General features: G+C 43.8%; 1 protein-coding gene across 5 annotated transcripts in view; it reads left to right on the top strand.

The window, feature by feature from the left end:
* The window catches only part of LOC133132657 (phospholipid-transporting ATPase 11C-like), a 51216-nt gene extending 30115 nt beyond the window's left edge, over nt 1-21101 (top strand). The window contains exons 9-31 of one of the 5 annotated variants that reach the window (XM_061248264.1): nt 86-150; nt 256-337; nt 866-1016; nt 1713-1910; nt 5084-5284; nt 6147-6340; nt 6503-6574; nt 6701-6774; nt 6867-6970; nt 9000-9181; nt 10719-10985; nt 11427-11592; nt 12760-12862; nt 13305-13450; nt 13885-13944; nt 15535-15662; nt 15771-15906; nt 16004-16069; nt 16235-16338; nt 16643-16799; nt 17918-18008; nt 19489-19530; nt 20127-21101. In XM_061248264.1, the coding sequence (XP_061104248.1) occupies nt 86-150; nt 256-337; nt 866-1016; nt 1713-1910; nt 5084-5284; nt 6147-6340; nt 6503-6574; nt 6701-6774; nt 6867-6970; nt 9000-9181; nt 10719-10985; nt 11427-11592; nt 12760-12862; nt 13305-13450; nt 13885-13944; nt 15535-15662; nt 15771-15906; nt 16004-16069; nt 16235-16338; nt 16643-16799; nt 17918-18007 (2746 nt within the window). In that variant the 3' untranslated portion in view covers nt 18008; nt 19489-19530; nt 20127-21101. Of the gene's footprint in view, nt 1-85; nt 151-255; nt 338-865; nt 1017-1712; nt 1911-5083; nt 5285-6146; nt 6341-6502; nt 6575-6700; nt 6775-6866; nt 6971-8999; nt 9182-10718; nt 10986-11426; nt 11593-12759; nt 12863-13304; nt 13451-13884; nt 13945-15534; nt 15663-15770; nt 15907-16003; nt 16070-16234; nt 16339-16642; nt 16800-17917; nt 18009-18766 lie in introns of all 5 variants that reach the window. The other 4 variants (XR_009709159.1, XM_061248266.1, XM_061248265.1 and 1 more) reach the window with 4 other exon arrangements.
* Nucleotides 21102-27988: the final 6887 nt, after the last annotated feature.

Raw genomic sequence — 27988 nt, 5'->3', positions numbered from 1 at the left:
CACTTCCAGTGAAAATGAAACCAAGTGATGTGCGGTTTGGTGAGGTTTAACCGACCATCTTCACTATGTATGCTTTTCTTTTCAGGTCCTTAGGCCCAGAGAACTTACTGTTGAAAGGTGCTACATTGAAGAACACCAAAAAGATTCACGGTAACTTCTGGTGTGAAATCCCCAATGCAGTTTTCAGAATTGTCTTAGTCGCTGTTTTTCACATTTTTGTATTTTGGTGAATTTGAAGGAGCCTCTCTTCCTCAGGTGTGGCGGTTTACACGGGCATGGAGACCAAAATGGCGCTGAACTACCAGGGCAAGTCGCAGAAGCGCTCCGCAGTGGAGAAGTAAGGAGAGGGCCAGATTGCTTTCAGGGTATAAGGGGTAGGCAGGAAGAGAAGGAGCAAAAAGGAGGAACAGTGGTGTGGAAGTCTGAGGATCTTCTCAGTGATAATGTGTCTTCTCTTTTAAGCGGTTTACTTGCACACTAGTGACATACATTTTAAGTCAGTATTTGAGTGCGGGGATAAGTCTAAAGTGTCAGTGTTGGCAATGTATCACAAAGGCACACATACTGTGAACACATTACATTATGTCAGTGTTTGGTGGTATAATAGCTAAGGAAGGTGAGGAGAAGAGGAGGAATGAGTGTAATTAACAGATACAAGGAGAAGATGACAGGGAATTGAAGACACATGAGTAGGTGTAGGAAAATGAGGATGGATTGAATAGAAGTATGAATTCAATAGCTGAGACAGTGGGGTGGGGCATTTTTGTGATGTTCACATGTGTTTATGTGTGTGTATCTTTGTTTGTGTGTCCGTGTGTGTCTTTGCATTCCTGTCTGTGTGTGTATGTGCATACCCCTCTGTCAGGTCCATCAATGCCTTCCTCATGGTCTACCTGTGTCTCTTGGTGGGCAAGGCCCTGGTGTGCACCGCACTCAAGTACGTCTGGCAGAGCCAGCCAGGCCAGGATGAGCCATGGTACAATCTCAAGACTCAGAAAGAAAAGGCCACCAATCTAGTGAGTCACCCAACCCTTAACTGGTCCCTGACATTCACAGAGAAACCCCTGAGTGTCTGGCTATTTCAGCTCTCTGTGTATTATCCGGCACTATTAATCCAGCACATTTTAATGTCCGTCTCTAGTGGATTTCCTTCTGCGGTACTAGTATCCTTTTCAGCTCAATGTCATGCCTGTAAAAGTATATGCAAATTTGATGTGGATTTAGATGTGGAAATGTTTTGTAAAAATATGATTGGTCGATAGCTCAATGTATTTTTAATTTATCTCAGATGAGTAAAATGTGAAATGAGGCATGATTTGTAGCCACAGCGTTGGCATTTTAAGATGATTTAGTCAGGATGGCATAGTGTCCGTGTCCACAAATGAACAGCCCATATTGTTGTAACGCTAATTACATACCACTAACCATAAAACCACCTGCTAGCTGCCACATTTAATGATTTTATAAACCATGGTTTTAATGGAAGCTTTCATTAAGCTTAGTGTAATGCACATGTTTATGCACATGTTTCCGTTCCAGAATGGACCTGAATAGTAATTTATCCAAAGGTGATGTTGTGGGACAAGAAACATCAGTTGTGCCAGTTGTAATCATCTGTGACCAAAATAACCCAGGCTGGAAGCAGCCATGCCCTTTTCACCAGATTGAGCCTGACCCTTTCCATGAGAGTATTCTTCTGTCTGTGTCTGCAGTACCTGAAGATGTTTACGGACTTCCTATCCTTCATGGTACTCTTCAACTTCATCATCCCTGTCTCAATGTACGTTACCGTGGAGATGCAGAAGTTCCTGGGTTCTTTCTTCATCTCCTGGGACAAAGACTTCTTTGACCCTGAGATCCAGGAGGGGGCGCTGGTCAACACTTCTGACCTCAATGAGGAGTTGGGCCAGGTGAGGGAAGTCAGGCGAGCAAAAAAAGCAGCGCTTTGAAAATGACTGGATACCACTGATGATTCTGCACAATTATAACGACCAGGGCCATGGGTTTTTCTGAACCATGTTACAAGATAAATGGCCTATTCATTGTTCGGCAGCGTCAGCACCTCATGGATGATCAGATACTCATTAATTTCTCCACCATGTGATTGTTTTTGTTAATGAACTATTTCAGGGTAAAAGATTGAAATTTCACAGTAGGGCTGAACAATTAATCTATTTTACACAGAAATATTTTTGTGTCTGTTGGTCATAAGATGTCCTCCATTGCTGAGCTTACCTGTGGGGTGCCCCAAGGGTCTGTTCTTGGCCCTTTATTATCTTCTCCTTATATGCTTCCCCTGGGCAATACATTGTTTAAATTATTATATTATATATTTTTTATCTGTCTGTGAAGCGCAAGGACATCAGTAGATTGACAAATCTAACTGATTGTTGTGTAGCCATTAAAGTCTGGATATCTTATAATTGTCTGAAATTGAATGATGAAACAACTGAATACTTGTTATTGGAAAGTGCGACAAGGAAAGTGCAACAAGCTCTTCTAGCCCCATGTTTGACTTTTTTCCAAAACCTGCTGTAGGTGTTATTTTTGAATTTCGCCTAAATACTAAGAAGTGTGTTCAATCCTGTTTTTTTCAGTTAAGGAATATTGCTAAAATTAGAAACATTTTGTCTTTGCCGGCCACAGAAAAGATTATTAATGCTTTCGTATCATCGCAATTGGACTATTGTAATTCCCTGTTTACATGCCTCAGTCAAGGAGCTGTGGCTCATTTTCAGCAGGTTCAAAATGCAGCAGCTTGCCTTTTTACCTGGACTAAACACAGGGAACATATTACCCCTGTGCTTGCTTCCCTTCACTGACTTCCTATTAGGTACATAATTATTCTGGAAAATTCTCATATACATACAGGGCGTTACATGGAGAAGCTCCTGACTATATAGCCAAGCTACTGTCTTCTTACTAGGGATGTGTATCGTTAGGATATTATTGATACCGATACCAATACCGATACTCCTTATCGGTGCCGGTATTTATCGATACTCTTATCGATACCACGGTGTGTAATTTAGTGTATAAAATAAAGACGTTACAAGATGGTAAAAGATTCAATCGTTTTTTATTACCACAAGGGGGGTAACACCAGCAACACCATTAAACAATTTACAGCACCTGCCTTTTAAGCCCTTAGCAAGTCAACATGTACTGTGCGAGGTATGTCAAAAAAATGAGCAGGCAGCTCCATACAGCCTTAAAGGTAACTGTCAATGTGATAATGCTTCAACAGAACAGAAGCTTAACTTAAAATTACAAATGTTTCTCAGAATAGATTAAATTTAAAAAAAACCTATGGAGATGACCAAAGCCCTTGCCTACAACCCAACAGACACATACATGTAAACAGAACAGTAGTGTAGGGGAGGCGCTTCTGACACATTTAGCCCTAACAGTTTTTGTTAAGGAAAAGCAACATATTTACTTTCTCTGGCAGCAGCCAAGATCGCTCTGGACAGTGACGTCACGCTATACACTTGGATAAAATGGCGCTGCCTATGTTTTAAAAAAGGGTAATTTAATTACTTATTATTTTTAATCCAGCTTTACTGGCAGTCTTAAACCTTTAAGGATGTATATATTGGGAATCAATCTTGTAAATTATGCCAACTTATCCAGTATTTCACTTCCCCTTTAATGATTCATACACTCACTGTGACTTGATTAAGAAGCTGCCTGCACGGAGGAGGGCACGGTGTTGTTAGCGTCTGCCGGGTTGCTAACTTTAGATGCGTTGTTCAGGCAGTCAAACACACCGCACTCCTTCTGCTTTATGCTATGGGTAGACTGCAAGTGTTTCATGATGTTGCTGGTGTTACCCCCCTTTGACGCAACTACTTTCTTGCATATATTGCATTGCGCCGAGGATTCATTGAGTTTGATGAAGTGAGCCCATACCTTGGAGTGCTTAGCCCTTACGGCCGACATATTGACCACTAGAGAAAACAACGGGGCGCTGCGTCATAACCTGTCGACGGCAGCAGTGTCATAATTACGCGACGGTTAGGTAGACTCTTAAAAAATACCGAAAACAGTATCGTTTGTCCAGAATCTTTAGCGGTACTCTGGTACTGACCAATTAGGAACCGGTACCAAAACATACCGGCTCTCAGTACACATCCCTACTCCTTACACCAGTGTGAGGTCAATGAGGTCCTCCAACCAAGGTGCGACATGGCTCAAGCAGTAAGAGCAGTTGTCTGGCAGTCAGAGGGTTGCCGGTTCGATCCCCCGCCTGGGCTGTGTCGAAGTGTCCCTGAGCAAGACACCTAACCCCCAAACGCTCCTGACGAGCTGGTCGGTGCCTTGCATGGCAGCCAATCGCCGTTGGTGTGTCAGTGTGTGTATGAATGGATGAATGAGAAGCATCAATTGTACAGCGCTTTGGATAAAGGCGCTATATAAATGCCAACCATTTACCATTTACCAATGGTAAATGCTGGTCACCCTGAGGGCTAGACTTAAATTGAAAGGAGACTGTGTTTTCGTTGCTCTTTCCCCTAGACTGGAGTAGTCTCCCTCTTATCATGAAACTGTCTGACTCCATTGGCACTTTGAATAAACTTTTTCAAACGCATTTTTACTCCATTGCCTTCCCTCATTGTAGATGTGGTTGCCATCAGTATCTTTTTTATTTTATTTAAATTGTTATCTTTGTATTTTATGTGGTTTTTATTGTGTTTCTTTTTTCTGTTTCATCCCGTTGGTTGATGTTTGTGTTTTTTTATATTTTATTGTGACACACTGGTTTAACTGGTGTAACTAACTTACTTGGTATTACTTACTTACATTAGAAAAGCAAGCAGTCTAATAACTATCTAATTGAAAAATGGAGTGGAATGAATTGGAAAGATGTCTTGATCAGTATGCTGTGGGTGGGGGGTGCCTCCCTCACAGCTGGTTCGCCTAATGATTACTTCAACATTGAAAGCGATGCTTCATTAATTTAACTCAAGCAGAAAAAGTAATTGCATTGGGTATTAATTGTCTGTGCGTATAGTTCAGCTCTGTTAATTAGCAGGGGCCTTTATTGGCTCAGATGCTGATTCTGTGTTTTTTCCACTTTTAGGTAGAGTACGTGTTCACCGATAAGACAGGCACCTTGACCCAGAACAACATGGAGTTCAAAGAGTGCTGCATTGATGGTTTCCAGTACTTGGACTCCCCGGTGCCGATGGATCGGCTGTGTGTCACAGACGGGCTTTGTGTCACAGACGGGCTCTGCATCACGGACGGGCCAAACAGCAAGCCGCAGGAGAAGGCCTGCAAGGTGCGTGCTGGAAAAAGCACCATTTTGTCATGAAATACAAAATTCACTCCACGAAATTCAAGTGCACCACACTTTAGATTGGTCACATTATTATTGGTCATATTTTACCTGTGTGCATACCAGACCTGAGTCAAATACATAACTGTTTTTGATTAAAATTTCTCTGCTCGATTGATCTTTCCTTGTGCAATTGAGCCAACCTAGATGACCAGAAGGCAGGATTTGACATACCCCTCTGAGAGCATATCATACTTTCCAAGCCAAGCTCAGGAAAGCATAGGAAGTATTTGAACCTAAAACAATCAACGAGGTCTGTCACATACATGTGTGATTATTTCATATATACTCTCATCGAGCACTTTATTAGGTATTTATTAGACTTTTTTATTTTATTTTTACTTCTACTGCTGTAGCCTATCCAAAGATGCTCTTCTGCATACCACTGTTGTAATGTGTGCGTTACTGTCACCTTCCTGTCAGCTTTGACCAGTCTGGCACAATTTTTTACACTCTAGAGACTAGTGTGTGGGGAAAATCCCAGGAGATCAGCAGTTACTCAAACTACCCTGTCTGCCACCAACAATCATTCCACGGTCAAAGTCACTTAGCTAATATTTCTCCCCCATTCTGATGGTTGATGTGAACATTAACTGAAGCTCCTGACCCATATCTTCATGATTGTATGCATTGCACTGCTGCCACACAATTGGCTGATTAGATAATCTCATGAATAAGTAGGTGTAATAAAGTAAAAATGTTCCTAATAAAGTGATCGGCGAGTGTAGCTCCTGTGAGCTCCTACCGTTGATGCTGTCAGGTGAACACTGGAAGGTGCTCACTGCGTCCGTGCGCCTCCCTACAGGAGAAGGAGGAGCTGTTTCTGCGGGCTCTGTGCCTGTGCCACACGGTGCAGGTGAAGGAGTCGGGGCCGGGTGGGGTCGGAGGTTGGGTCAGAGGCCTGGACCAGGTGGACGGAGGAGACCTCGGACTGGAGGAGCAGTGTGGCTTCATCGCCTCCTCACCCGATGAGGTGGCGCTGGTCAAGGGGGCCATGAAGTAAGACTTTAGACATGTGGTCTAGAGAATCAAGGCAGCGCCATTTTAACTCTGCACATGCAATATTGCGAGTCAGTGCAACACTGTTTTAACTTAACTCTGCATATTCAATATTAAAAAACAATGGTGTGCCATAGTAACTCTTTTTTATCTGTTGTCCAGGTATGGCTTCCTGTTTCTGGGTTCTGATTGCAAAAACATGAAAATAATGAACAGGAATAAAGACATTGAGGAGTAGGTCATTATTTCTAAAACTGTAGTTTGTACTTTTGGTCTTTTTTTTTCTTTTCCATTTTCCAGTGTTTGTCAGTGCAGTCAATCACCATCATACTGACTTATATTTGAATCTCCTTGTTCAAGGTATGAGCTACTGCACGTGTTGAACTTTGACCCGGTGCGACGGCGAATGAGTGTGATCGTTAAGTCCAGATCAGGTGAGAGGGGGACTGTGGGCTTTGGAGTCTTTCAGGCCAGTGTAGTACACCCAGAGGACAAGCCTGATCTCTCCTCTCTGTTCTCTGAACAGGGGACATTCTCCTTTTCTGCAAAGGAGCAGACTCGTCCATTTTCCCCCGGGTCAAGCAGGAGGAGGTGGACAGAGTACGGAGGCATGTGGAGCGAAATGCTACGGTCAGTAGAAGAATATTTTGAGTTATGACCCCTTTCACTTTTGGGGATGTTGGTCATTTTTTAAATTTTATTAAATGTTTTCATTTTAATATTAAACATTTATGTATTTTATTTTAATGGAAAAATGTTCATAAAAAAGTGCTAATAAACTATAGGCTTAGTTAACTACATAAACAGTATATAACTTAGTTAACTACATTTCATTGTATGCCATTCGTATTACTCTTGTGCATATGTTGTGAAATCTGTTTTTAATTTCGTCTTGCGGCTTTCACAAAAGTTTATCAATTAGGAATTAGCTAGGTGATATATGGAAATTATAAGTAGACTAATAGTGCTACTGACACATTGGTCTTGCATAGAGATGTTAGACAAACATGTGTGAGTGTAAAGCAGGTGTTTTAAAAGTTAATTAAAATAATTCCTACATTAGTTCAACTTTCAAAGAAATGTATGGACAAGAATAATGTGAATAATACAAATCTTTTTTTTTTAATCATAAGTTGTTAACTTATGAACCTATGGTTTATTCACATTATTTTTAACAAGCATATGTGAAAATAAATAAATAGCCTACATTAATAACAGGAGCCTGTGCATGTTTTAATTGCACGTCCATGAATTCGTCATGAAAGCATAATTGATCAGATAGCCAAAGTCCGGCCTGAAAAGAACTTTATGCAGTGGAACGTCTGATCAGGAGATAAGGATAGGACAATTACCATTTCTCGTTTGCACACCTGTTTCCTGTAAAACAGGTCTGCTTATGGTGACTCGTGGGAACAAATGATCTGATGTTGTGTATCATAAAATGTATATCACAAACTCATTTGGTAGGGTGTATTAGGTCTAGTGAGCAGCAAGCTCTTTAGTTCTTAAATATTGCTGGTTTTGTTCTATCATACATTGTTCCCATAAGGCTTTTTAAAGGCCATTATACAAACGCTTACCAATGTAAACTTTGGTAAAACACAGGTTTTAAAACTTAAAATGATTTGTAGAATTAATCATAGGCCTGAAGAAATAAGAATCACATTAATGCCTTGGGACACATTCATTAGTTCTCTGGTGGCCTATAGGCTATTGTGGTTCTGTTCTATTGTTTATTTGAATTGTTTAAACTGTGTGTGTTTAAATAATATATGATAGGCCTATATTTAATAGTAGTTAGATAAAAGCTATTCGGGCTGAGCTGCACTTTCATTTGTCACACTGACGGCAGACAAAGCACACCCGAAGATTACGCTCACCGCAGCACTTCAAAATGCCTATTTTGAGAGAAAAACCTAAGTATGCTGGTTTTTGTATCTTAGTTTTAAAAGAAAACTCTTTCTACATAGCGTACTTGATAACTTGCACATTTCAAGCTTTACAATGTTAATATGTCACTAGATGTTTTAGCTATTTTAACGAGTTTTTACATTTTAACGCGCTTTCACTTTGCTTAAAATTGTTTTGGCAATACTAATGCAAAAAATGCATAATTTAATGTAACATAGCAGAAGGGACGTGAGGGAGCGGGTCATAATTTTGGCATGTACCGAATCTCTTATTCTTCTGTTAGTATTCCCTGGTTGAACAGATTCCATCTAATCAACCGACTTATACCACTTTTGCTGGCCAATATAATTTTTAAACCCAGTAAACCAGCTTAATTATACCCCTGAATGGTGTGTAAGGATAACATCCAGATTTAATATTAGATTAGTAGGTTTAGTGATAGCGCTATAGGCCTAGTGATAATCCACCTGTGCTTTTTATATGTGCTACAGACCAGCTATTTATTTTAATTTTTTTCCACCATTCTCTGCTGTAGAGACTGTGTGTGTGAAAATGTGGAGATCAGTAGTTTCTGAGATGCTCAAACCACCCTTTGTGGCACCCTTTGTGGAGACAATCCTCCCCTGGAGCAATGATGTTTTTCGTTCAATGAATCCACCCTTATCTGAGTTAGCCTTACGCACAATGCAGGTTTTTAGAGCTATAAGGCTAAATAAACCATGTAAAAACATGTTTTGTTGTGGTGCAGGATGGGTACAGGACGCTCTGCGTGGCGTACAAGCAGCTGCCCGTGGAGGAGTACGAGAAGGCCGACACCTGGCTGCGCGACGCTCGGCTGGTCCTGCAGGACCGGGAGGAGAAACTGACAGCTGTGTACAACCAGATCGAGACTGGGATGAGTCTGATTGGGGCCACCGCGGTGGAGGACAGGTGCTTCCTCGCGCTTCGTTTTTGGCCCTTACGCTTCACCAAGCTCCTTGTTTATGGTATTCTCTCACATGCGCTCGTGTAGAGCTGAGGGTAGACTTGGTGAATAAATGCCCTACAGGGCCTGTTTGTGTTTTATGGAGGGTGGGAGATATGGTTGGTATTTGATGGTGTTTTATGCATTAGGCGATATCATCATGTCATTCAATATCATTATTGACACATTTCATACAATTATTTAATACACATAAATTATTGCAGGCACCTGCATAAATTAAGGTATGGCTGAGATGAACAGTTTTTAATTTAATATTTTTAATTTAGCATTACATAACAGAGTACAGTACCTTCTCTTCTGAAAATTTAATTAAAAATAACCGAATGATCTGATCGGTTGACTTATAAACTTGCTTCACCCTCCTGGTGTGAAATTAGTGGATTACTTCAACCAGCAGAGCTCTGTACAGTTTTGCCCAGATTGAAGCTCTCTATCAGTGAGCTCATATTTTGGTGAGGGAAATAGAAAATACAAAATCATCATTTGCCTATGGCTATAAGCATAGTACCTGTGTGATTATTCATAACACACCTGTTAGTTATGGATAAGATATTGAAATAGTTTATTTTTTATTTTTATGATGTGCATGTCAGTGTGCATCCAAACAAATTGATGTATGATGCTGCAGCAGTGGGATGGCCCTCCAATTACAACATCTCCAAACTGCAGGGAATAATCCCAAACCAGACGCTCAGCTCCCGTGTTCCTTCAGTCCTTTCTAATTTGGTTACAACAGTTTCTGATGCTTTTCACAGTTTATGAATATTCATTATAATGAAACATTTTCACAGTGCTGCCCTTTGTCACAACCCTTCATGAATATTCATAAGATGCATCAGCCTGGGAGGGCTTGGTTTCGATGGTAACTTGCAGCAGTGTTAATCTGGAGTGTGTAGACACTATGGTTTTTGAGTGTATAGACGCTCTATGGTGGTTGAGTGTGTAGATGCTCTATGGTGGTTGAATGTGTAGACACTATAGTGGTTGAGTGTGTAGACGCTCTATGGTGGTTGAGTGTGTAGACGCTCTGTGGTGGTTGAGTGTGCAGACGCTCTATGGTGGTTGAGTGTGCAGATGCTCTATGGTGGTTGAGTGTGCAGACGCTCTATGGTGGTTGAGTATGTAGACGCTCTATGGTGGTTGAGTGTGCAGACGCTCAATGGTGGTTGAGTGTGCAGACGCTGTATGGTGGTTGAGTGTGCAGACACTCTATGGTGGTTGAGTATGTAGACGCTCTATGGTGGTTGAGTGTGTAGACGCTCTATGGTGGTTGAGTGTGTAGACGCTCTATGGTGGTTGAGTGTGCAGACGCTCTATGGTGGTTGAGTGTTCAGACGCTCTATGGTGGTTGAGTATGTAGACGCTCTATGGTGGTTGAGTATGTAGACGCTCTATGGTGGTTGAGTGTGTAGACGCTCGATGGTGGTTGAGTGTGTAGACACTCTATGGTGGTTGAGCAGCTGGGGTCCTTCCTTTCACCAGGCTGCAGGAGCAGGCAGCTGAGACCATGGAGGCACTGCAGGGTGCTGGGATGAAGGTGTGGGTGCTGACCGGGGACAAGATGGAGACGGCAAAGTCCACCTGCTATGCCTGCCGGCTTTTCCAGAGGACCACGGAGCTTCTGGAGCTGACGGTGCGCACCCTGGAGGGCAGGGGCCCGCGGCGTGAGGAGAGGCTCCTGGACCTCTTGCAGGAGTACCACAGGAAGGCTGTGCACGACGCCGCACCCACCAAGGCCACAGCCAAACGGTCAGTGTGTAAGGACATAGCCCTTTGAAGAGCAGTAAGTCTGTACCTTGGTGAATCATGGTCCTTGTAGTTTTTAACCTGGCGTGTCGGTAACCTGGGCAACAACTTTTTTTGGCTCTATAAACTCTATAATGTTGAGCCTTTCATACAAAATGTCTGTTATATAAAACAAACCAGAATAATGAAATACGTGTCAGTCACTTATTGTAAATACTTATTTTTCCATTTTTAAGTGCTTTATGAGGATCCTTACCATTATATATTAGCTTAATCTGTTTGCTTGTTGAGTGGGCCTTTAAGGAGAGATCTATGACAAAATTCTTAGTGGTTTAAAATTCTTTGAACAACACTGCTTTCCCTGTATATGAATTCAGACGTGTTGCCAGCTTTCACAGCAACCGACTCTAAAACCGCAAATCCTCCTCCGCGCACCTTTCGCAGGAACAGGAGCTGGTCCTCCTCGAGCCAGGAGTTTGGCTTCATCGTGGACGGAGCCACACTGTCCTTCATCCTGAACAACAGCCGCTACAGGAGCCTGTTCCTGCAGATCTGCCAGAACTGCACGGCAGTGCTGTGCTGCCGGATGGCTCCCCTGCAGAAGGCGCAGGTCAGCGCAGTCCCCCCGCGAACACAGCCCAGCGCAGGGTTATCTCCGCTGCCTTCCAGCTCACATCCCCGCCCATTGGTCATAGTGCAGGGCAGGGCTCTGTTTCATTGCCAAACGCACCTTATGATTTGAGTCCTTGAATATTTTGGTCAGATATTCCCGGGTATGTTTGCACTGGTCAGCTCTTGATACCTGCGTTAAAAACCAATCTCAATGCCATTTCACCGGTGGACTACAATCGACATGGGCTCGCCTAATACTGACGACGTTATGCCATTATTATGTTGTGGACACCCCATAAAAATTACCATAAAAAGTTCTGTTGGTCATTTTAAAACATACTTATACTTGACTGTATCCTTCTTGACTGTAGATCTCAATAAATTGCATTCAACCTCACAATGAATTGTGCATAGACTTAACATGGAAGAGACAAAATGATCACTTATAAGGCATAGGCTTTCATCTTGGAGCTTGAATGAATCCATCATTCTCAATGAGCATGAGAACAATGTGAGACCGAAAGCGTGAAGATGTGTCATTTGAAATAGGTCACATTGGCATATTGGCGGCTTGCTTTATAAATGTGCAAAATCGAAATATTGCTTCCATATTTTATCATTTTATATCAGAAATTGCCTATGTATAGCATAGTGTACTACTCTTAAGAGTCTGAACATAGTCCAGCATGTTTTCTGCTTATTCAAAGTCCAGGACCTAATTTGGATGTGCTTTTAAGAAGACTAGTCTACTGCTGTACTGTTGATACATGTCAGATTTGTATTTTGTAAAATTTCTTTCTTCATCTAATTTATTGAAGACTATTTTGGCTGGAAATACAGACAAAGGTCAAAAGTCAAAGATTAAAAATAATCACATCATTTCTGAGTGTTCTTCCTAAATTGTATATTTCTAATCTAAATGTACAGACTCTCATGAAAGCTTGATTAGTTCTGAAATTGCCCTTGCTCAGACAATCAGAGATTAAAGACCTTTGAGTCAAAGTAGTGTAAATTCCCTAAAATCACTTTGTGATGAGTTTGCTCATTTGTTTAGACAACATTCAGAAACATACCTTTTGCATGCATTAAGTAGTTTAAAAAAATTAAAAATTTGCATGTGTGTGCGCGAGCAAATGAACAAATTCTGCTAATATTATTCTTGTAGATTGTGAAGATGGTGAAGAGTTCAAAGGGCAGTCCTATTACATTGTCCATTGGTGATGGGGCCAATGATGTCAGCATGATCCTGGAGGCACATGTGGGCATTGGTAAGTCGCTCTGGATAAAAGCATCTGCTAAGAGACTGCAATGTAATGTAAGCACTTACAGCAGAGTAATATCACCCTTTCAGTCTTATCATCAGGAGAAGTTTTAAACAAGGGTTTCAGTATTTTGTGCCAACTTCATTTCTTTTTTATTTAATTGGCCCAGTCATTTATTTGATCTGACTTCTTTTAATTAGATCGAGTAAGCAGAAATCAGCAGGCCTGTCAGCCCCAGAGCTGTTCAGCTCTGTCCTAAACTAACTGAATTCCTGCTCAGGGTTGCTCAAGCATTTCAGGAGCCTTATATCTGTATTAGTGTGATAAACATTTGCATGTAGTTGCACATAAACTGTGATGTTTCACATTGGTGATGTAGAGTCATTAAATGCCCCACTGTGAATGCTGGTGTCGAACGTTGCTGTTGGTCTGTCCCTTCGTCCCCCAGGTTTGAAGGGGAAAGAGGGCCGGCAGGCGGTGAGGAACAGTGACTATGCCATTCCTAAACTCAAACACCTGAAGAAGTTGCTGCTGGCTCACGGGCACTTGTACTATGTCCGCATCGCTCACCTGGTGCAGTACTTCTTCTACAAGGTGTGGCCCTGTGGACCTTCTCTTCTGTTGTTTAGTTTGAACCGAAGGACTAGTTTAGTGCTTGATACTCTCCAGGCCTGCTGCGTGCTCTGTTGTAGTGCTCTTTAATGTGCAGACCAGGCCAGTTTCTGTTTTTGGTATTACAGTTATGTATTGCATTTTGACCTTTTCTATGAACTTGTGCACCATGGATCCTGCTGTAAGATGTGTTATTGTTATTGTAAGTTACCACAGATAGGACCCCCTAGCAAATCATGAAGTTAGAATAATGATATCCCTGGATAACTGCTCCAAACAATTTCACCTGGTTAATATTTTCTGACCCTAATTCATCCAAACATCCAAAACACAGAATATTGTGTGGTACATATTATATCCTCACAGTACTCACAGAGTACTCACAGAATTAATATAACTCTATCGTTTTCCCCCAGAACCTTTGCTTCATCTTACCTCAGTTCCTGTATCAGTTTTTCTGTGGATACTCACAACAGGTAAGTGTAGCGATTTTCCAGTGCTGACACTGCGCTCTTAATCCGGTTTTAAACATGCTGAAGCAGCTCTGCCTTCGTTCACTAAAGACTATCGGTCGGTGTTATGAAAGGAGAAGGTGGTTTTTAGGGGATGGTGAATAGACATGTGTGTTCCTCCCCTGTGACTTACCCTACCTTGCTTTCATAAATGCTGTAGATGCAAATCTCTTTCACCGAAGCTGTATTGTCTATGCTCAAATGTATATACATACACTGGTTAACTTCCATCTCCTTCCATCCACTTTGTAGATATATCTTCATTAGAATGACTGATATACACTCAGTGTTTACTTTATTCGGTAGACCTATGCACTAGCTTGTTAATGCAAATCAGCATGTCAGCAACTAAATTTATATGTGGTCAAGAGGTTCAGCTGTTTTTCGTATCAAATGTCAGAATGGGGAAGAAAAAGTGACTTTGATCATGGAATGACTGTTGGTGTGGCCAAGGGTGGTTTGAGTATCTCGGAAACTGTTTCACGCACAACAGTCTCTAGAGTTTGCAGAGAATGGTGCAAAAAACATTCCTTGTAGGAGTTGAGAGTACATCGGCTGGCCATTACAAACCTGCGATAAGCTTTGTCGTTTGTTTGTCGCTAGAATTGACATGGAAGGGAAGGTAGGGAGGTTTTCATAGGGAGATATATGATAAATAGAAGGAGGAATTTGGGAATTAGGGTGGAGAAGGGGAGGAGAGATAGCTCTTCAGGTTATGCCAGAAGGGTGGGACTATGCTGCTTTGACTGAGGTGGGCATGTCCTTCCACCATTGGAGAGCCAGTAGGGAGAAGAGTTGAGCCTGAGATGAGTCGTCACAGGGAGGAGAGTGCTAGGTGCCTGGTGAATTTGGGGTTGTTGGAAACCAGGCCTGCTGTGGTGTTCTGGATAAGCTGAAGGGCCTGGAGAGAGGGCTATGGAAGCCCAGCCAGGATGGAGTTGCTGGCGAATTAATGGGAATTGATGGAGTCTCAATAGAGTGGGCAGGCTTGAAGCCAGACTCAATACGGTCCAGCAAAGTCTTCTGAGAGAGAAATTTGGAAAGTTGTGTAGAAATAGCACATTCAATTACTGTAGAAAGAAAGGGAAGGGGTGATACTGGTCTTGTTGTTCTTTTACATTACTCAGGTCAAGGGAAGGTTTCTTGAAATGGAGAGTGTAACTAGCTGATTTGAAGGCAGATGGAACGCTGCCAGATGTCATGGTAGTACGGTAGGAGCAGGTTACAAGTGATAGTCTGTAGGGAGGAGGGGATTGGGTCGAGAGGGCAGGTGATATTAAAGCCCTTTATTACCAGCCACAGGGTTTTATGTTTGGGGGGGTCTCACAACAGCATTTTGGAAGCTGTTCATCACATCAGAGCAGACACTTTTCTGCAACTTAAGACAAAAGGTGCATTTTGTGTGTCTTGGTTCTTGAATGGTTCTTTCCTGCATGGTCATGTTAAGGTCTTTGTAAATGAACCCCAGAACTATATTAGTGTGTCCATGTGGCCCTGGTGTGTGTGTTGTGTTGTCGTTTAACCTGTGGGTGCCACCCGTCCCTGCCCCCCCAGCCCCTGTACGACGCAGCCTATCTGACGATGTACAACATCTGCTTCACCTCTATGCCCATCCTGGCCTACAGCCTCCTGGAGCAGCATATCTGCATGGAGATCCTCATGGACAATGCCACTTTATACAGGTAGGGGGAGCCTCTCCGCAGTGCCACAGCCACAGCCACAGTATTATATGCTCACAGCACAGACATTTTGGCATAAGAGGAAATGTGATAAGAAACAACCTCCCGCAGGGCCATGGCCAAGAATGCCTTGCTGCGCTGGGGCCCCTTCCTGTACTGGACGGCTCTGGGGGTCTTCCATGGCCTACTCTTCTTCTTTGGGGCGCACTTTCTTTTCGGCAACTCAGCCTTGCAGGACACTGGCCAGGTGAGCCTTGAGCACCACGCCTCCAGTAAACATTGTTCAGTTCTGTTGCTGACCTTCTAATTCTAATTCTACACCTGCATGTTTTTTCTCTCTCGAGGTGTTTGGAAACTGGACCTTTGGAACGATAGTTTTTACTGTCCTTGTCTTCACTGTCACCCTGAAGGTAAAATACACTTTTATAGTATGTGTATAAGTGCGCTCTTGCTTGAATCCCTTCTGGTTGACCTCCAGTCCAGACCATTTCATGCGATGCAATCTGGATAATTAGACACAAAGACCTCCCACTGCCTGATTGTATGTCTGTCTAACAGTCTGTTTGTCCCTATAGTTGGCTATGGATACACGTCATTGGACCTGGATCAACCACTTTGTCATCTGGGGCTCACTTGTCTTCTATGTCTTCTTCAGCTTCTTCTGGGGTGGAATCATATGGTGAGGACGGGTTTAGAGGTTGGAGGGATGGGTTAGTAGTGGTGGTAAACAGTGTTGAGCATACAGCCTCGGTCTCTGGCCTTTTAGTCCCATAAGGCCTCACGATTAGTTCAACTTGTGGTGTCATCAAAATCTACTGTAAATTCACACGGTTCACCGTTTTTGTGTTGAGGTAAATCTTGGTGCAGCTCTTTTTTCAGACAGTCAGTGGGTGTCGGGCAGTCTCTATCACTGTGACGTGTGATGTTGTCTCTCCTTCTTCGTCACTGCTTTGTGTGAGACTGTGTTTCTCTTTCCTGTCCAGGCCCTTTCTCCAACAGCAGAGGATGTACTTTGTCTTCTCCAGCATGCTTAGCTCTTTGTCCGCCTGGCTGGTCATCATCCTCCTCACCGTGCTCAGCCTGCTGCCTGACATCCTGCTTGTCATCCTCCGGCCGCCCCAGAACCCCCACCGTCGCCAGGTACTCCGCCCTCATCTCCTCCACCCTCCCCTGTCTCTATCTATTCTGTTCACTCCTTCCTTTCATCACATGCTGTCCTGTTACACTGGGGGTTTATCCATCCTTTTAACATTCTACACAATCTCCCAGGTTCCTCACTTCCTCACCTGTCTACTTTTTCTTTCTTCCCTTCTTCTCCTTCATAGCTTTCCTTCCTTTGTTGGAGCCTGCCTCAGCCCTCTCCCCATGGGTCCTTTTTTGCTGTTTCTCTGTTTCGGTCTTCCACCTTGACAAATCTAATACTGAAACCTCAGAAGGTGTATTTTTGCTTGTGGGATAAATTGAGGACTGCCAAACTATAGCTCTCTTCTTGCCAATTTCAGCGGTTCTGTCCAAGCAGGCCTGTCAATGACAGACTGTTTTGCTTAGAGCTCGAGCTCCCCTCTTCTCTCAGCATCTCAATCACCACTGTCCCATCTGTAATGTAACCATCCACTCTGTTATCTTCCACAGAATAACGTCCCTGCATTTTCTTCCTCATAATTCTTTTTTATTATTATTATTTGTTCATTTCTTTTATATCATTGTCAAAACTTTATTTAATGATGTAAACTTTGCCATCATGCTTCAGTGAAAACAAAATCAAGACTCCCAACAGATGCTAACCTTGCTGTGATTGCACAGATCTTGGGTAGACTGAATACTTGAATTAAAGTACACTATACTGTAACTGTAAACTCAGCTAGATGTTTTCAAACATCAGGGTTCACTGGGGGTTCACAAAGGCATTGCAGTATTCTTCTCCTGGTCTGTGGGTGTTTTCCATTCTGGAGTCACAGTACATCCCAGGCTCTACAACAGGATGGTTTGCCTCCGGATTCCAGCACTGTAAAGGGGACATTAATCCCTCTTTGCTAGGGAAAGCGCTGATAGTTGTCAATCATGGACTTGACCTAACATAGTGGGATGGCTTTCATCAGACCCCAGGGGCACCAGCCTTTCTTCCCGCTGATGTAACCTTTTCCCTTGTGTAAAACCTGAGCTGTTTAACTGTCTTCTGTGTCCTCCTCTTTTAAATATCTATTTTTCTCTCTTATTCCCTCCTTGTGTTTTCCTCCCTTTCTCCTACGGTGCTGTAGACGGGGCCTCGCCTTCCTCCCTCTGGGATGTCCACTGTGTTCATGCTGTCTCAGACCCCCAGCACTCACAGTTTCTCTTGGAGTGCCTGAGGTTTTCCTGCTTCATTTGCACTTACCCCCCCCCCCCCACCTGCTCTTGTCTTGTCCACTTCACAATGCTGCCTCCCCCACACCCTACACCGGGGGTGTCACTCTAGTCCTGGAAGGCTGCTGGGTCTGCATGTTTTCGTAGTTTATTTTCAATCAGCAGCCAATTGTAGTAGGGTCTTGAGAACCAGGTGTGTACACTTTAGCAAATGAAAGGCATAAATTCCTCACTCGTACTGAAACACAGCAAAAACCGGCAACACACACGCCCTCCAGCTCTGGAGTTTGACACCCCTGCCTTACACCATGACCCTGAGGTGACGTTCTATCTAAACTCGGGACACTGCCTTTGAAGTCACTCGGTGGTCCCCTGCTCTAATCGATCTACTGATCAGTTTACCTCAAACGGGAGTGATGTCTGAGTCTTCTGGTAAAGATCTATCTGAATTTGAGCAGCTGGATAGAACTGTGCTCCAGCAGTGCATCTTGGCATGTGTGTGCCTGTCAGAGCTCAGGGTTGTGCCCTGTGCCTGTCTCAGTGCCTGTGTGGGAGAATGCTGCATGCAACATCAACAATGTCACGTGAAGGCAAAGCTTACCTGCACGAGTCCACTTGATAGTCTCACACCAACTGTGATAGGATGTCTGGTATGTTCCAGTGCCATCCATCTGGTGTGTATGTCTGTGTGCATGTGTGTGTGTGTGTGTGTGTGTGTGTGTGTACGCGTGTGTCTGTGCCTGTCTCTTGCCTCACCCTTTTAGAAGAAGGTTGATCAGTTGACCAGTCTGGGCTCCATGTCACTTGGGCCTTCAGCCAGACCTCTTCTCACCACGGCCTTTTCACACGAGTCCAATTCCATCTATTAAAAACTGCCCCCACCCTATCCCCTGTAACTTCCACTAATCAGAATCTACCCTCCTATTGTTGTGCATGGTGCAACCCCCCCCCCCCCTCTGGTTATCAGAAACAACAGCACCTCTAACTCCATGTATGATGATGATAATGGTTAAGAGTACAGATTACTGGATTCACACCTCATGTTATTTCCTCACAGCCAATAAGTAAGTGTTGGTGTGAGATATTCTGACTGTGTGTGTGTGTGTGTGTGTGTGTGTGTGTGTGTGTGTGCCTTTTCAAATCATTTAGAGTGGAATACTTCTTTTCATTCCTCCCCATCATGGTGTTTGATTCTGCCCGTAGTTAAAGATAGTCTTAGATGGCTGCAACTCATGCCACCTGTACGTTCCACCTGCAATTGGCACAAGGCTGTACTCACTGCTTGACCTGTCGCGCGTCTCTGCTGTCCCCGTTTTATGTGCACTGCTGTTGTCTGCTGGAACCTAGCTTAGGTGTTGTTCAGTGTCTGGTTGTGAGCTGCGATTATAAATGAGTCACAGCCTCCTTCTTAAAGAAGAGACTGAAGAATATGCCTCAGCTAACCTGTCGTGTAGATTGATTAAACATCCGTCTCTGTTCTCTCCAGCCTTCAGAAGACCCTCTCCTACATGTAGAAACGTAAAACAAGGTAACCATGAGCCTCATCTCTGAGCTATCATATCAAGAGAGGCCTGTTCTGTCTAGGGGCTACAAAGGTGATTGTGAAATGTCAAAAACGGAAATAAAATCTGTTCAAAAATCTGTTTTTGGGGTTTAAATGGAAGCTCTTGCATGCTTCTTGTCTCTGTCTGTTTCTAAGATCATTGTTAAATTGTTTTTATTTTTTGTTTGGTTAATCATTTGTGTGATTTGGGGTGATTTAACTTTAAATGTTTGTTTAACTCATTTGATTTTGGATCATTTTATTCATATCAATCACTTGGTGTGGTGTTTTTGTGTGGAGGTCTGTCTTTTGTTTGATTTGTCTTTTTTTGTGGAAAATCTGTCCGCCTTTCTGGGAATGTGTTGATTTGTTTATTTTCGGGGAGTCACGTTTGTCGGGGGAAAACGTGTCCAGTCGCGTGATTTGATTTTTGTGATGGTGTTTTTGGTGGCATGTACCCTTTCACCTCATTCTATTTTGGGGTGATTGGGGATTGTGGGGCTGCTTTTTTTTAGCAGTCTTTCTGGGGTTGGTGTAGGACGCGTCATTCATGCTATTGTCCATCTGTCCATCCTGCCCAGATTGCTGCTGTCACGGTGCTGTCGTACAAGTACCTGAAGGAGCAGGACTGAAGAACTGGGGAAATGACGGGGTGGGAACGGGCAGCTCCGTGCCCCAACAGGACCCCGCCTTCTGAATGCTAGCTGTCTGCATCATTGCCTGTTTTGTTTTGTCTTTTGAAACCACAGTTTGGTCTGCTAGCTTTGCCTCGTCACCGTCCACACGCTGGAGCATGCTGCTGGCTGCGTCTCCACCACACTCACGCGTTTGACACGCCTTTATAACTTTATTTTCGAGGATGCGCTCGATGACTTTGTGGGTTTTTAAGTTATTCTCTCTTTCGATGAAGATGAAACCTAATTCAGTCTGATGAAGCTGCACCGCCAGTTAAGCTGCTGTAGTTCACTCTCACTCTCCCAGAATGCTTTACTGTCATGGAGGGAAACCAAAAAGATGCCCCGCATTGTTGCTGCGGGCGAAGAATAATTGACGTCTGACTTTTTTCCATTTTCTTTTTGCCAAATGATCTTATACGGGACGTTTTCTTTAAATTGTGGTTCTTCTCTGAGGAGAAACTGTGGACCAAGGGCAGCTGCAATAACAAGAATGATCGATCCCAGGATCCTAGATCTCACTCCATTCATTTTTCATTCTATTTCCAAAAGCCATTGGAAGGAAAAAAATACTTTGCATTGTATGGCCACACTGCATGGCAAGTGAGAAACATGACATATCTTGCTCAGCGAGACCTTACCGTGCTGGCAGTGAAGCAGCATGGAATTCTGGGATGGAGGGTAGTAGGTACAGTACGTCGGGCAGATACGTGGTTCTCACATGATTGTGCACTAATATTGATAGCGTGACTATGCATGCAGTGAATCTACCAGCCTTTTAAGAAGAACAGAGATTATGACTGTATGAACTGATCAATTTATTTATGTATGTGCTTTGGATGCCAAAAATTTGCCAGTGAGAGATCTGAGCCCTGCCTCTAAAATGCTGAATTTCTCACAGAGGCTGTGTGTGAACGTGTACTGTGTGACAGCTGGTTTAACACATTGATATTACATTGAGTGTTAATATCAAGTCTGTTTGGTCATGTGGCTTAGCCATCATCCATGTGTCTATATGTTTTGCACAGTTCAGAGTGCTGCCTGTTGCTGGTTGCGCCTTATGAGTCTACAGGAAACGTGGGCCAACTTTAAATGTTTCACTCACACACGGTCACACTCATCCATACTGTGAGTGAGAAGAGCTCAGAGCCAGTGTGTCTAGGCAGACTGCTGCCTCCAGCAGAGTCTGTCTAGATACTGGTCTTCATGCCATGGTGAAGCGTGGCATTGTGGGCCGTCTGGTCCTCCTACCCTTTAATTGCATTGTCTCTCACAGCATCAGTTCCTCTTGAGGAACACCTTTTGAGCAGGGTTGGGTCGTTTGTTATTAAGGGGCAGGTGGACGTTTTAAGTCCAGCTGTAATGTTTGTGTGTAATGCTTCAAACATTCCATTTGTACATACCATGGGTCAAATCACGTTTTAGAAAATATGGAATGCCTTTTTTTTTTCTTTTCTCAAACACATAATTATATCGGACCTGTTTGTGGTAATGTGTGATTTTACCTGCAAATGCTATATTTTTATTACCAGATTTTTATTAATGTGGAGAATGATTTCTCAGTGTGTGCTGATTGAAATGACCTGGTTCTAATAAACTGCTTTATTTCACCCTTTGATTACTGCCCCTCCCCCCCTGCTCAGTCCTTGTAGAGGTGTATGAACGGGACTTCTCATTGGCTGTGCCATGGTGCTGAGCATCTCTACCTGAATTCCTCAGGGCTCATTCCAATCGCTTATTTTTCACCGCTCCCCCCCCCCCCCCCCCCGCCCCTTGTTCCTGACCCATAAATCATTCACCCACCTTTAAGGACATTCCAACCTGTTAAATGTTCCTTCGAGGAGCTAGGAGTAGAACTTAGGAACTCCGAGACTTTCCTTTGAGCAAGGAATCATGAGCGCATCCTTTGCAGAAGTATTATTTTGGAAGCATGATGTATGAATGTATAAATGATCAACCTGCGGCTCCATGCCACACGTCTGCCACGTCTGTAACTAACGTGGCTTCAACCTGATGTTTGAAGGAGCAAGGTCATTCCTTTCGCCTAATTTATGTTTCTCAATTTCCCTGTCTTCAATTCTTTTTCTTGCTTCTTTTTCTAGCCTCTATCTAGGAACATGAAATGGAGCAAGGAAAAGAAAAGGTGAAAAATAAGCAATTGGAATGAGCCTTAATTGTCCTGCAGTTACCTTACTGTCTCTATGCTAATGATGTCATTTACCAACCTTCTAATACGCAACATTTGTAATTCAAAGGACAAAATATTTTAATGTTTTGATTATAATTGGTTTGTTTTGTATGCACAGCCTTTTCTGATTGTAGATTTGAATGCGATTTAGCAAAGTTCTGAACTTGATCAACCTGAAGTTATCACTGTAATATTGACAGTTATGAAGTGGGCAAAGCAAAGTGACGTTCTGGATCTCACTTGCCCTCAGAGGCTAAGTTTGGCCCCCCGGGGCCACCACAGCTAAGGGGTCTGGACGTGGAGGGGTAGGGGGCAGAGGGGCTTCCTGTGCAATGAAAGGACCATCCTTTGCATTTCCAACTGATGCAAGTCCTTAATCCTCATGTTTGCCTGACTAAAATTATGATGCTGTGTTGTATGTTTACAGCAACATTTTCCCAGCAACTTTTTGTAAAAAATAAATAAATAAAAAAAGGCAAAAAAGGAAGATTTGCTCTGAATATTTAGAGACCGCTGCTGTTCAGACTCCCAGAGGAGGAGCAGAGGTTGTATGCTTCAACTGAAGACATCCTCAAACCAGCACCCATGCCCCTTATATGGGACACTACACCAAGACCTTCTGAACCTACAAGCATCTGAATGTATCTCCAAGACCAGTCAACACAAAGTCATTCTGTAATAAAAAGATATGATTAAAGAGCACTGCCTGCCTGTGTTTGTCTTTCTCTGCTCCGGTGAAGAGTTTTTCTGTGTGTGTTCCTCTGTGGGAGTGGGGGATGGGGCTGCCACCAAGGCTGCACTGTGGGGGGTTAATGAGCGGTGTGGTAGAGCCGTGCTGGCTGTGAGGCCTAGCTGCACACTGTGGCCTCCCCCCGACACACACACACACACACCCGCCACCACAGAGGTGGGAGGGGTGAGTATACTTGTATGTGTGCCATTGTGTATGTAACTGCATTTATTTAGTGTCTCTGAGGTCATCTGTGTATGCGTGTTGAGATGCATGTCTGCAGCTGGGGGGAAAAGAGTGAGCAAGACACTAGCTGTGTTTTATACAGTATGTGTGTGTGCGTATGCGTGTTTGCGTGTGTGTGAGAGTGCCTTTGTGTGGGATATTGAGGCACCAGCTGTGGTAGAGTAAAACACAAAGCTTCCTCACAATGGCATCTGTGAGATATGTCCATGACTCCCATGTTATTGTGTGTGTGTGCGTGTGTGTGCGTTTGCTTGCTTAGGGGGTGGACTAATCAGTGCTGGATTCACAGAGACACACCTGTGTGTTCAAACACTGTGGAGAAGAGTGCCCGATCAGGTCCCAGTGAGGAGGACTGGGATTGAGTTCAGACTCAGGGAGTTCGGACCGTAACTGCAACAGCTGCCTCCAGGTTGAGCAAAGTGCTCAAATAAAAGTAGGCGGGGCCTATGAAGCAAGGGACTTGGACTGGAGAGGGATCAGTGGGAGGGGCCGGCAGTGTTTCTCGGGAGTGCGGCGTTGAGCGGCACTAAGCTAACGCACCGGACCGCACTGAGAGGGCTTATCGTCCGCTTCCTCTGGAGAGAAGCTGTTACTCTGCAGATAGGTGCTCCTTCTCTTCTGAAAACACTGCTGGACTTATCTTGAGGTTGACTTCCCCCATCCAGCCATGGGAAAGAGCTGCGTTGTGTGTCTGTGAGTGTGTGTGTGTTAGCTCTAATGCTGGGAGGCGTAGCGCTGTTCACACTCTGGACCAGAGGTACTGCGTCCATGCGCTTTCCCCAGGTCAGCGTAACTCCGGGTCAGCTAAGCTAGCACATGAGCATCTCCACTAAGGCCGGTAAAGAAGCAAAGCTGAGAGCCCTCTTGCTTCTCCAGTCTCTATGCTGGGGGTACGCCGGAGGGAACCTAAGGATGTGAGGCCCATGGAGGAGCTGAGGTTTCTCAGAGAGAGGTCAGGGGAAGGAGGCCAGACATCCAGGAGAGAGATGGAGAGCTACTACAATTTTCTGCAGGCTGTGTCTCAGGTGGAGAACACGCTAGAACGTGAGTACACTTTTTCTCTCTCTCTGGTGTGCACCGTGGAGTCATGCCTGCCAGGAGTACCCGGCCCTGTTTGTTTCCTACGACCTGGCTCCCGTCTTAACAGGCACAGTGCTCCCCTCTCCCCGGTACTCTCCATTGTGTTTCGGCTGCTTAACGCTGCCTCGGGAAGTGGATTGTGGTGCTAGCAATGCTGGGGATTAGGAGAGCTATTTTTAAGCGATGGAGGGTAATACTTTTATCCATAATGCCACTTTAACCCTTCATGTGATTGCAGCTGTCATAGCTTTGTAACATTGCAGTGGTGAAATGAATAAATTTTTAAAAATTTCTTCCATCCTGGTTTTTTTGTTTTGTGGTGTCTAGTTCTGCTCATAAGCAGGTCTCATCGCTGCAGCCTCTTGTGTAGACCGCATGGGCTTTCTTACACAGTGCTCAAAGGTCCACCTTTTCGCCCTAGCGTCCATTAGCTGTTTCATTTACAGCCAACGAAGGCAGATGGTGTGTCACTGGTGGGCAATGAAGCATAAGCATCCCGCCTCACAGTTGCCTGACTTGGTCTGGATTCAAAACCAGATTGTGGCTGCACCCAGATGCTGGATGAGCCAGCAGCAGCACTTTATGGTGAAGCTGTAAAGGATATATATCCTGTACTGATGTGTGGATGTTCAACATGGCAATGCTTTTGAAGCATTATTTCAGCATAGCAGCAAGTATCTACAGTTCTAACTCCATGGTTTTCCTGCCTGTTTGCTCCAGGTGAAAGTAAGGGAATTGGACCAATATTACATGACATGCTGGAAATCTCCGCACTGTAGCTCTTACTGGTTTGTTAGCAGACATACGACTTGTGAATGGGATTTTTAGGTAAATAATATTAATGTAATGTAGCTTACTGCACGACCCATGGTTGTGCCAGTCTGTTGATAGAGGAGGCTCCAAAATGATATTTCACACATAACTGCAGTAATATGGCCCTAGTATAGTTGCTTTATGGTTAGATAGCTAAGTCCTTGTTGGACTGAGCTATTTAAAGAATGTGGTGCTGCCAAGGCTCCTGACTATTCTCTCCACTTTATTCCAACGTGGGACTTCTATGTGCTCATTCCCCGGTTCCACACTGAGAACCGTAACCCGCAGTGCATGCTGGAGCAGGAGGCTACCGACACACCTCCGCACGTGAGTTACAAACAGAAAATAATCCAGAGTGCTCATGGTCCATAAACAGCAAATGCAGACAGAGCCAGGCCCACAGATTCACAAACCCGGCCTGATTCGGACGCCCAGATAGATCCTCGGGTTCGAACGGAGGGCGCTGTGGAGATTAAACTGGCCACGACATGTCTGTTCCATTTCCGCGATTTTCTGAAGGAGGCACTTGGACTCTGGTCGCTTTCTGGTGGTTTCTCGCAGGGTCACCATGGAAGCAGGCTTACCGTGTAAATACACTTTCGGAGAATGATGATTACCGATCACAATTTCCTACCTTCTATGCCCGTGAACAAGCTAGAAGTAAGATGTACATCAGAGGATAAATGTACACACTGTCAGTTCAACACCACGGTAACTTCAATAGAAAACAGCAATGTGTAGCCGACGATATCTGTTAGATGTATTTTAGTGGCTTTGGTCACATCTGTGTTAAACCTGCTTTGTTGTCACAATTCCCATTCTGCCTTGTGGGAGCATTTGGAGTGGTCTCCAGGACCCAACCTCCATGTTATAATTTTGCAACAAACAAATATCTTATTACAAAATATAACATAATTCTGTTTTGAAGCCACATGCCCAGGTAGGCCCCATATTAATCTGATATCGAATCACTTCCATATCTGGAAGGATGGCTTGCAAGGACACTGCCAAAAGCAGGTATGCTCTCATTGCAGTCATGCATTGTTCACTTATCCATTATTAAGTTTTCTTTTCAACAGTGAACATTTTGCTTTGAAAACACTTGATTTTGTTTTATTTAAGTAATATTGCAGGTGGACCTCACAGAAATAGAGTTCACATTGCCAATGCAGCATCCCTTTTCCTGCTTCTGCAAACCCCTTTTTGTTGAGTTTTATAACCAGAAACCATCTGGAATAGACTCTCACTGATTATGTTTACACAGAGAAGCAATGTTCCCTTATAAAATTGCTGAAACTCTCTGTTGTTTAATGTATATTCCTGAAGAAGTCCAGAAGGTTTGGATGAGGGGTTGTAAATCATCTCTATTAGCTGTAGTCTAATAATAGTCAAGTTGTAGCCTTTGGTCAATATGTACCCAGGAGCACTTTCCTTGATGTTTCAACTGTAGCCTGTTAGCAGACAAAGCAAGAGGGGAGGAGACTACAAAAACTGGCTCCTATCCTGTTTCCACCCATGTTTCTACCATGGATGACAGAGCCTATTGTGATACAGTGTGAGTCTCACTGTGTGGCAACCACAGTTACAGCTGGTCTCCAACACCAGCTTTAACTGGTGTCCCTTGGGATTTTCTCATCCTCTTTTAAGTGTTTTTATGAATTAAATTCACATTTCATTTGTACAGCGTTTTTTACAATACAAGATTGTCACAAAGCAGCTTTACAAAGAGCCCAGGCCTGACAGCCCCTCAGAGCAAGTCTAGGGTGACAGTGGCAAGGATAAACTCCCTGACTAACAGGAAGAAACCTTGAGCAGAACCGAGGTCAGAGGGGGAGTCCATCTGCTTCTGGCCGGCACTGGGCAGAGATTTAAACAGACATTCCACGCTCATATTTTACCAGTATTCCAAGCACATCCAAGAAAAAGAATACAGAGAATGAGGTACCTGTACTATGTGTTTCCACAAGCGCTGAAAAGGCCAAGCAGGGTCCTTTGATGGAAAAGTGACAATCTGTTCAATGAAGCGGAGCAGACTGTGGGTCATGTTTGTTGATGCTGAGCAAATAGTGCAATGCTGTTGCAGTTAGCTGGTGTGAGGGGACAACTGGTTGATGTGTTCCTCTCTTTACATTTTCTCAGGCTCTACGTCACAGTATAGAAACCGACTACTTTTCCTGAATATGAATAAGACATCAATTTTCATTGCTGGTATGAAGGGTTTCAGCAAGTTGCCATTGATGACAGGGGTGGGTCATGGGAGGCGTCATGGTTTTGATGTGTTTTTCACAGCCGACAATGTTGGCTCCATATCCATTCCTAAATGCTTTTCTGTACATTCTCTGGAGCTGAGTAAGTCTAAGGTGCTGATATAGTCTCAGCTCCTCAATTATCTGAAGCAACAGAGCAGTGATTGGCTCACTGATGTAAAGTAGCAGCCAAAAATGCACTGTACTGTAACCCCTTGCATCCTGTCAATCCAACAGACATCCAGGGCCTCTCTGTGCCTGACCCTACAGAAATAGCCTCCTCAACAATACTAATTAACGCTTCATTATTCATTCATTATTCACTGCTGCGTAAAGCCCAAAACACTCTCCTCATCACACAACAACAGGTGGCTGTCAGCTGACCAGCCCAGCGCTGCTAAAGGCTAAGCTCATAAAATATTCACCGCTGATGGGCAGAGTCGTTAACTCTGCGATGCCGGGATGA

This window comes from Conger conger, chromosome 7 (genome assembly GCF_963514075.1).
Source record: "Conger conger chromosome 7, fConCon1.1, whole genome shotgun sequence".
Taxonomy (NCBI): Eukaryota; Metazoa; Chordata; class Actinopteri; order Anguilliformes; family Congridae; genus Conger; species Conger conger.
The sequence above is the reverse complement of the archived record's forward strand: the minus strand, read 5'-3'. Positions and strand labels throughout refer to the sequence as shown.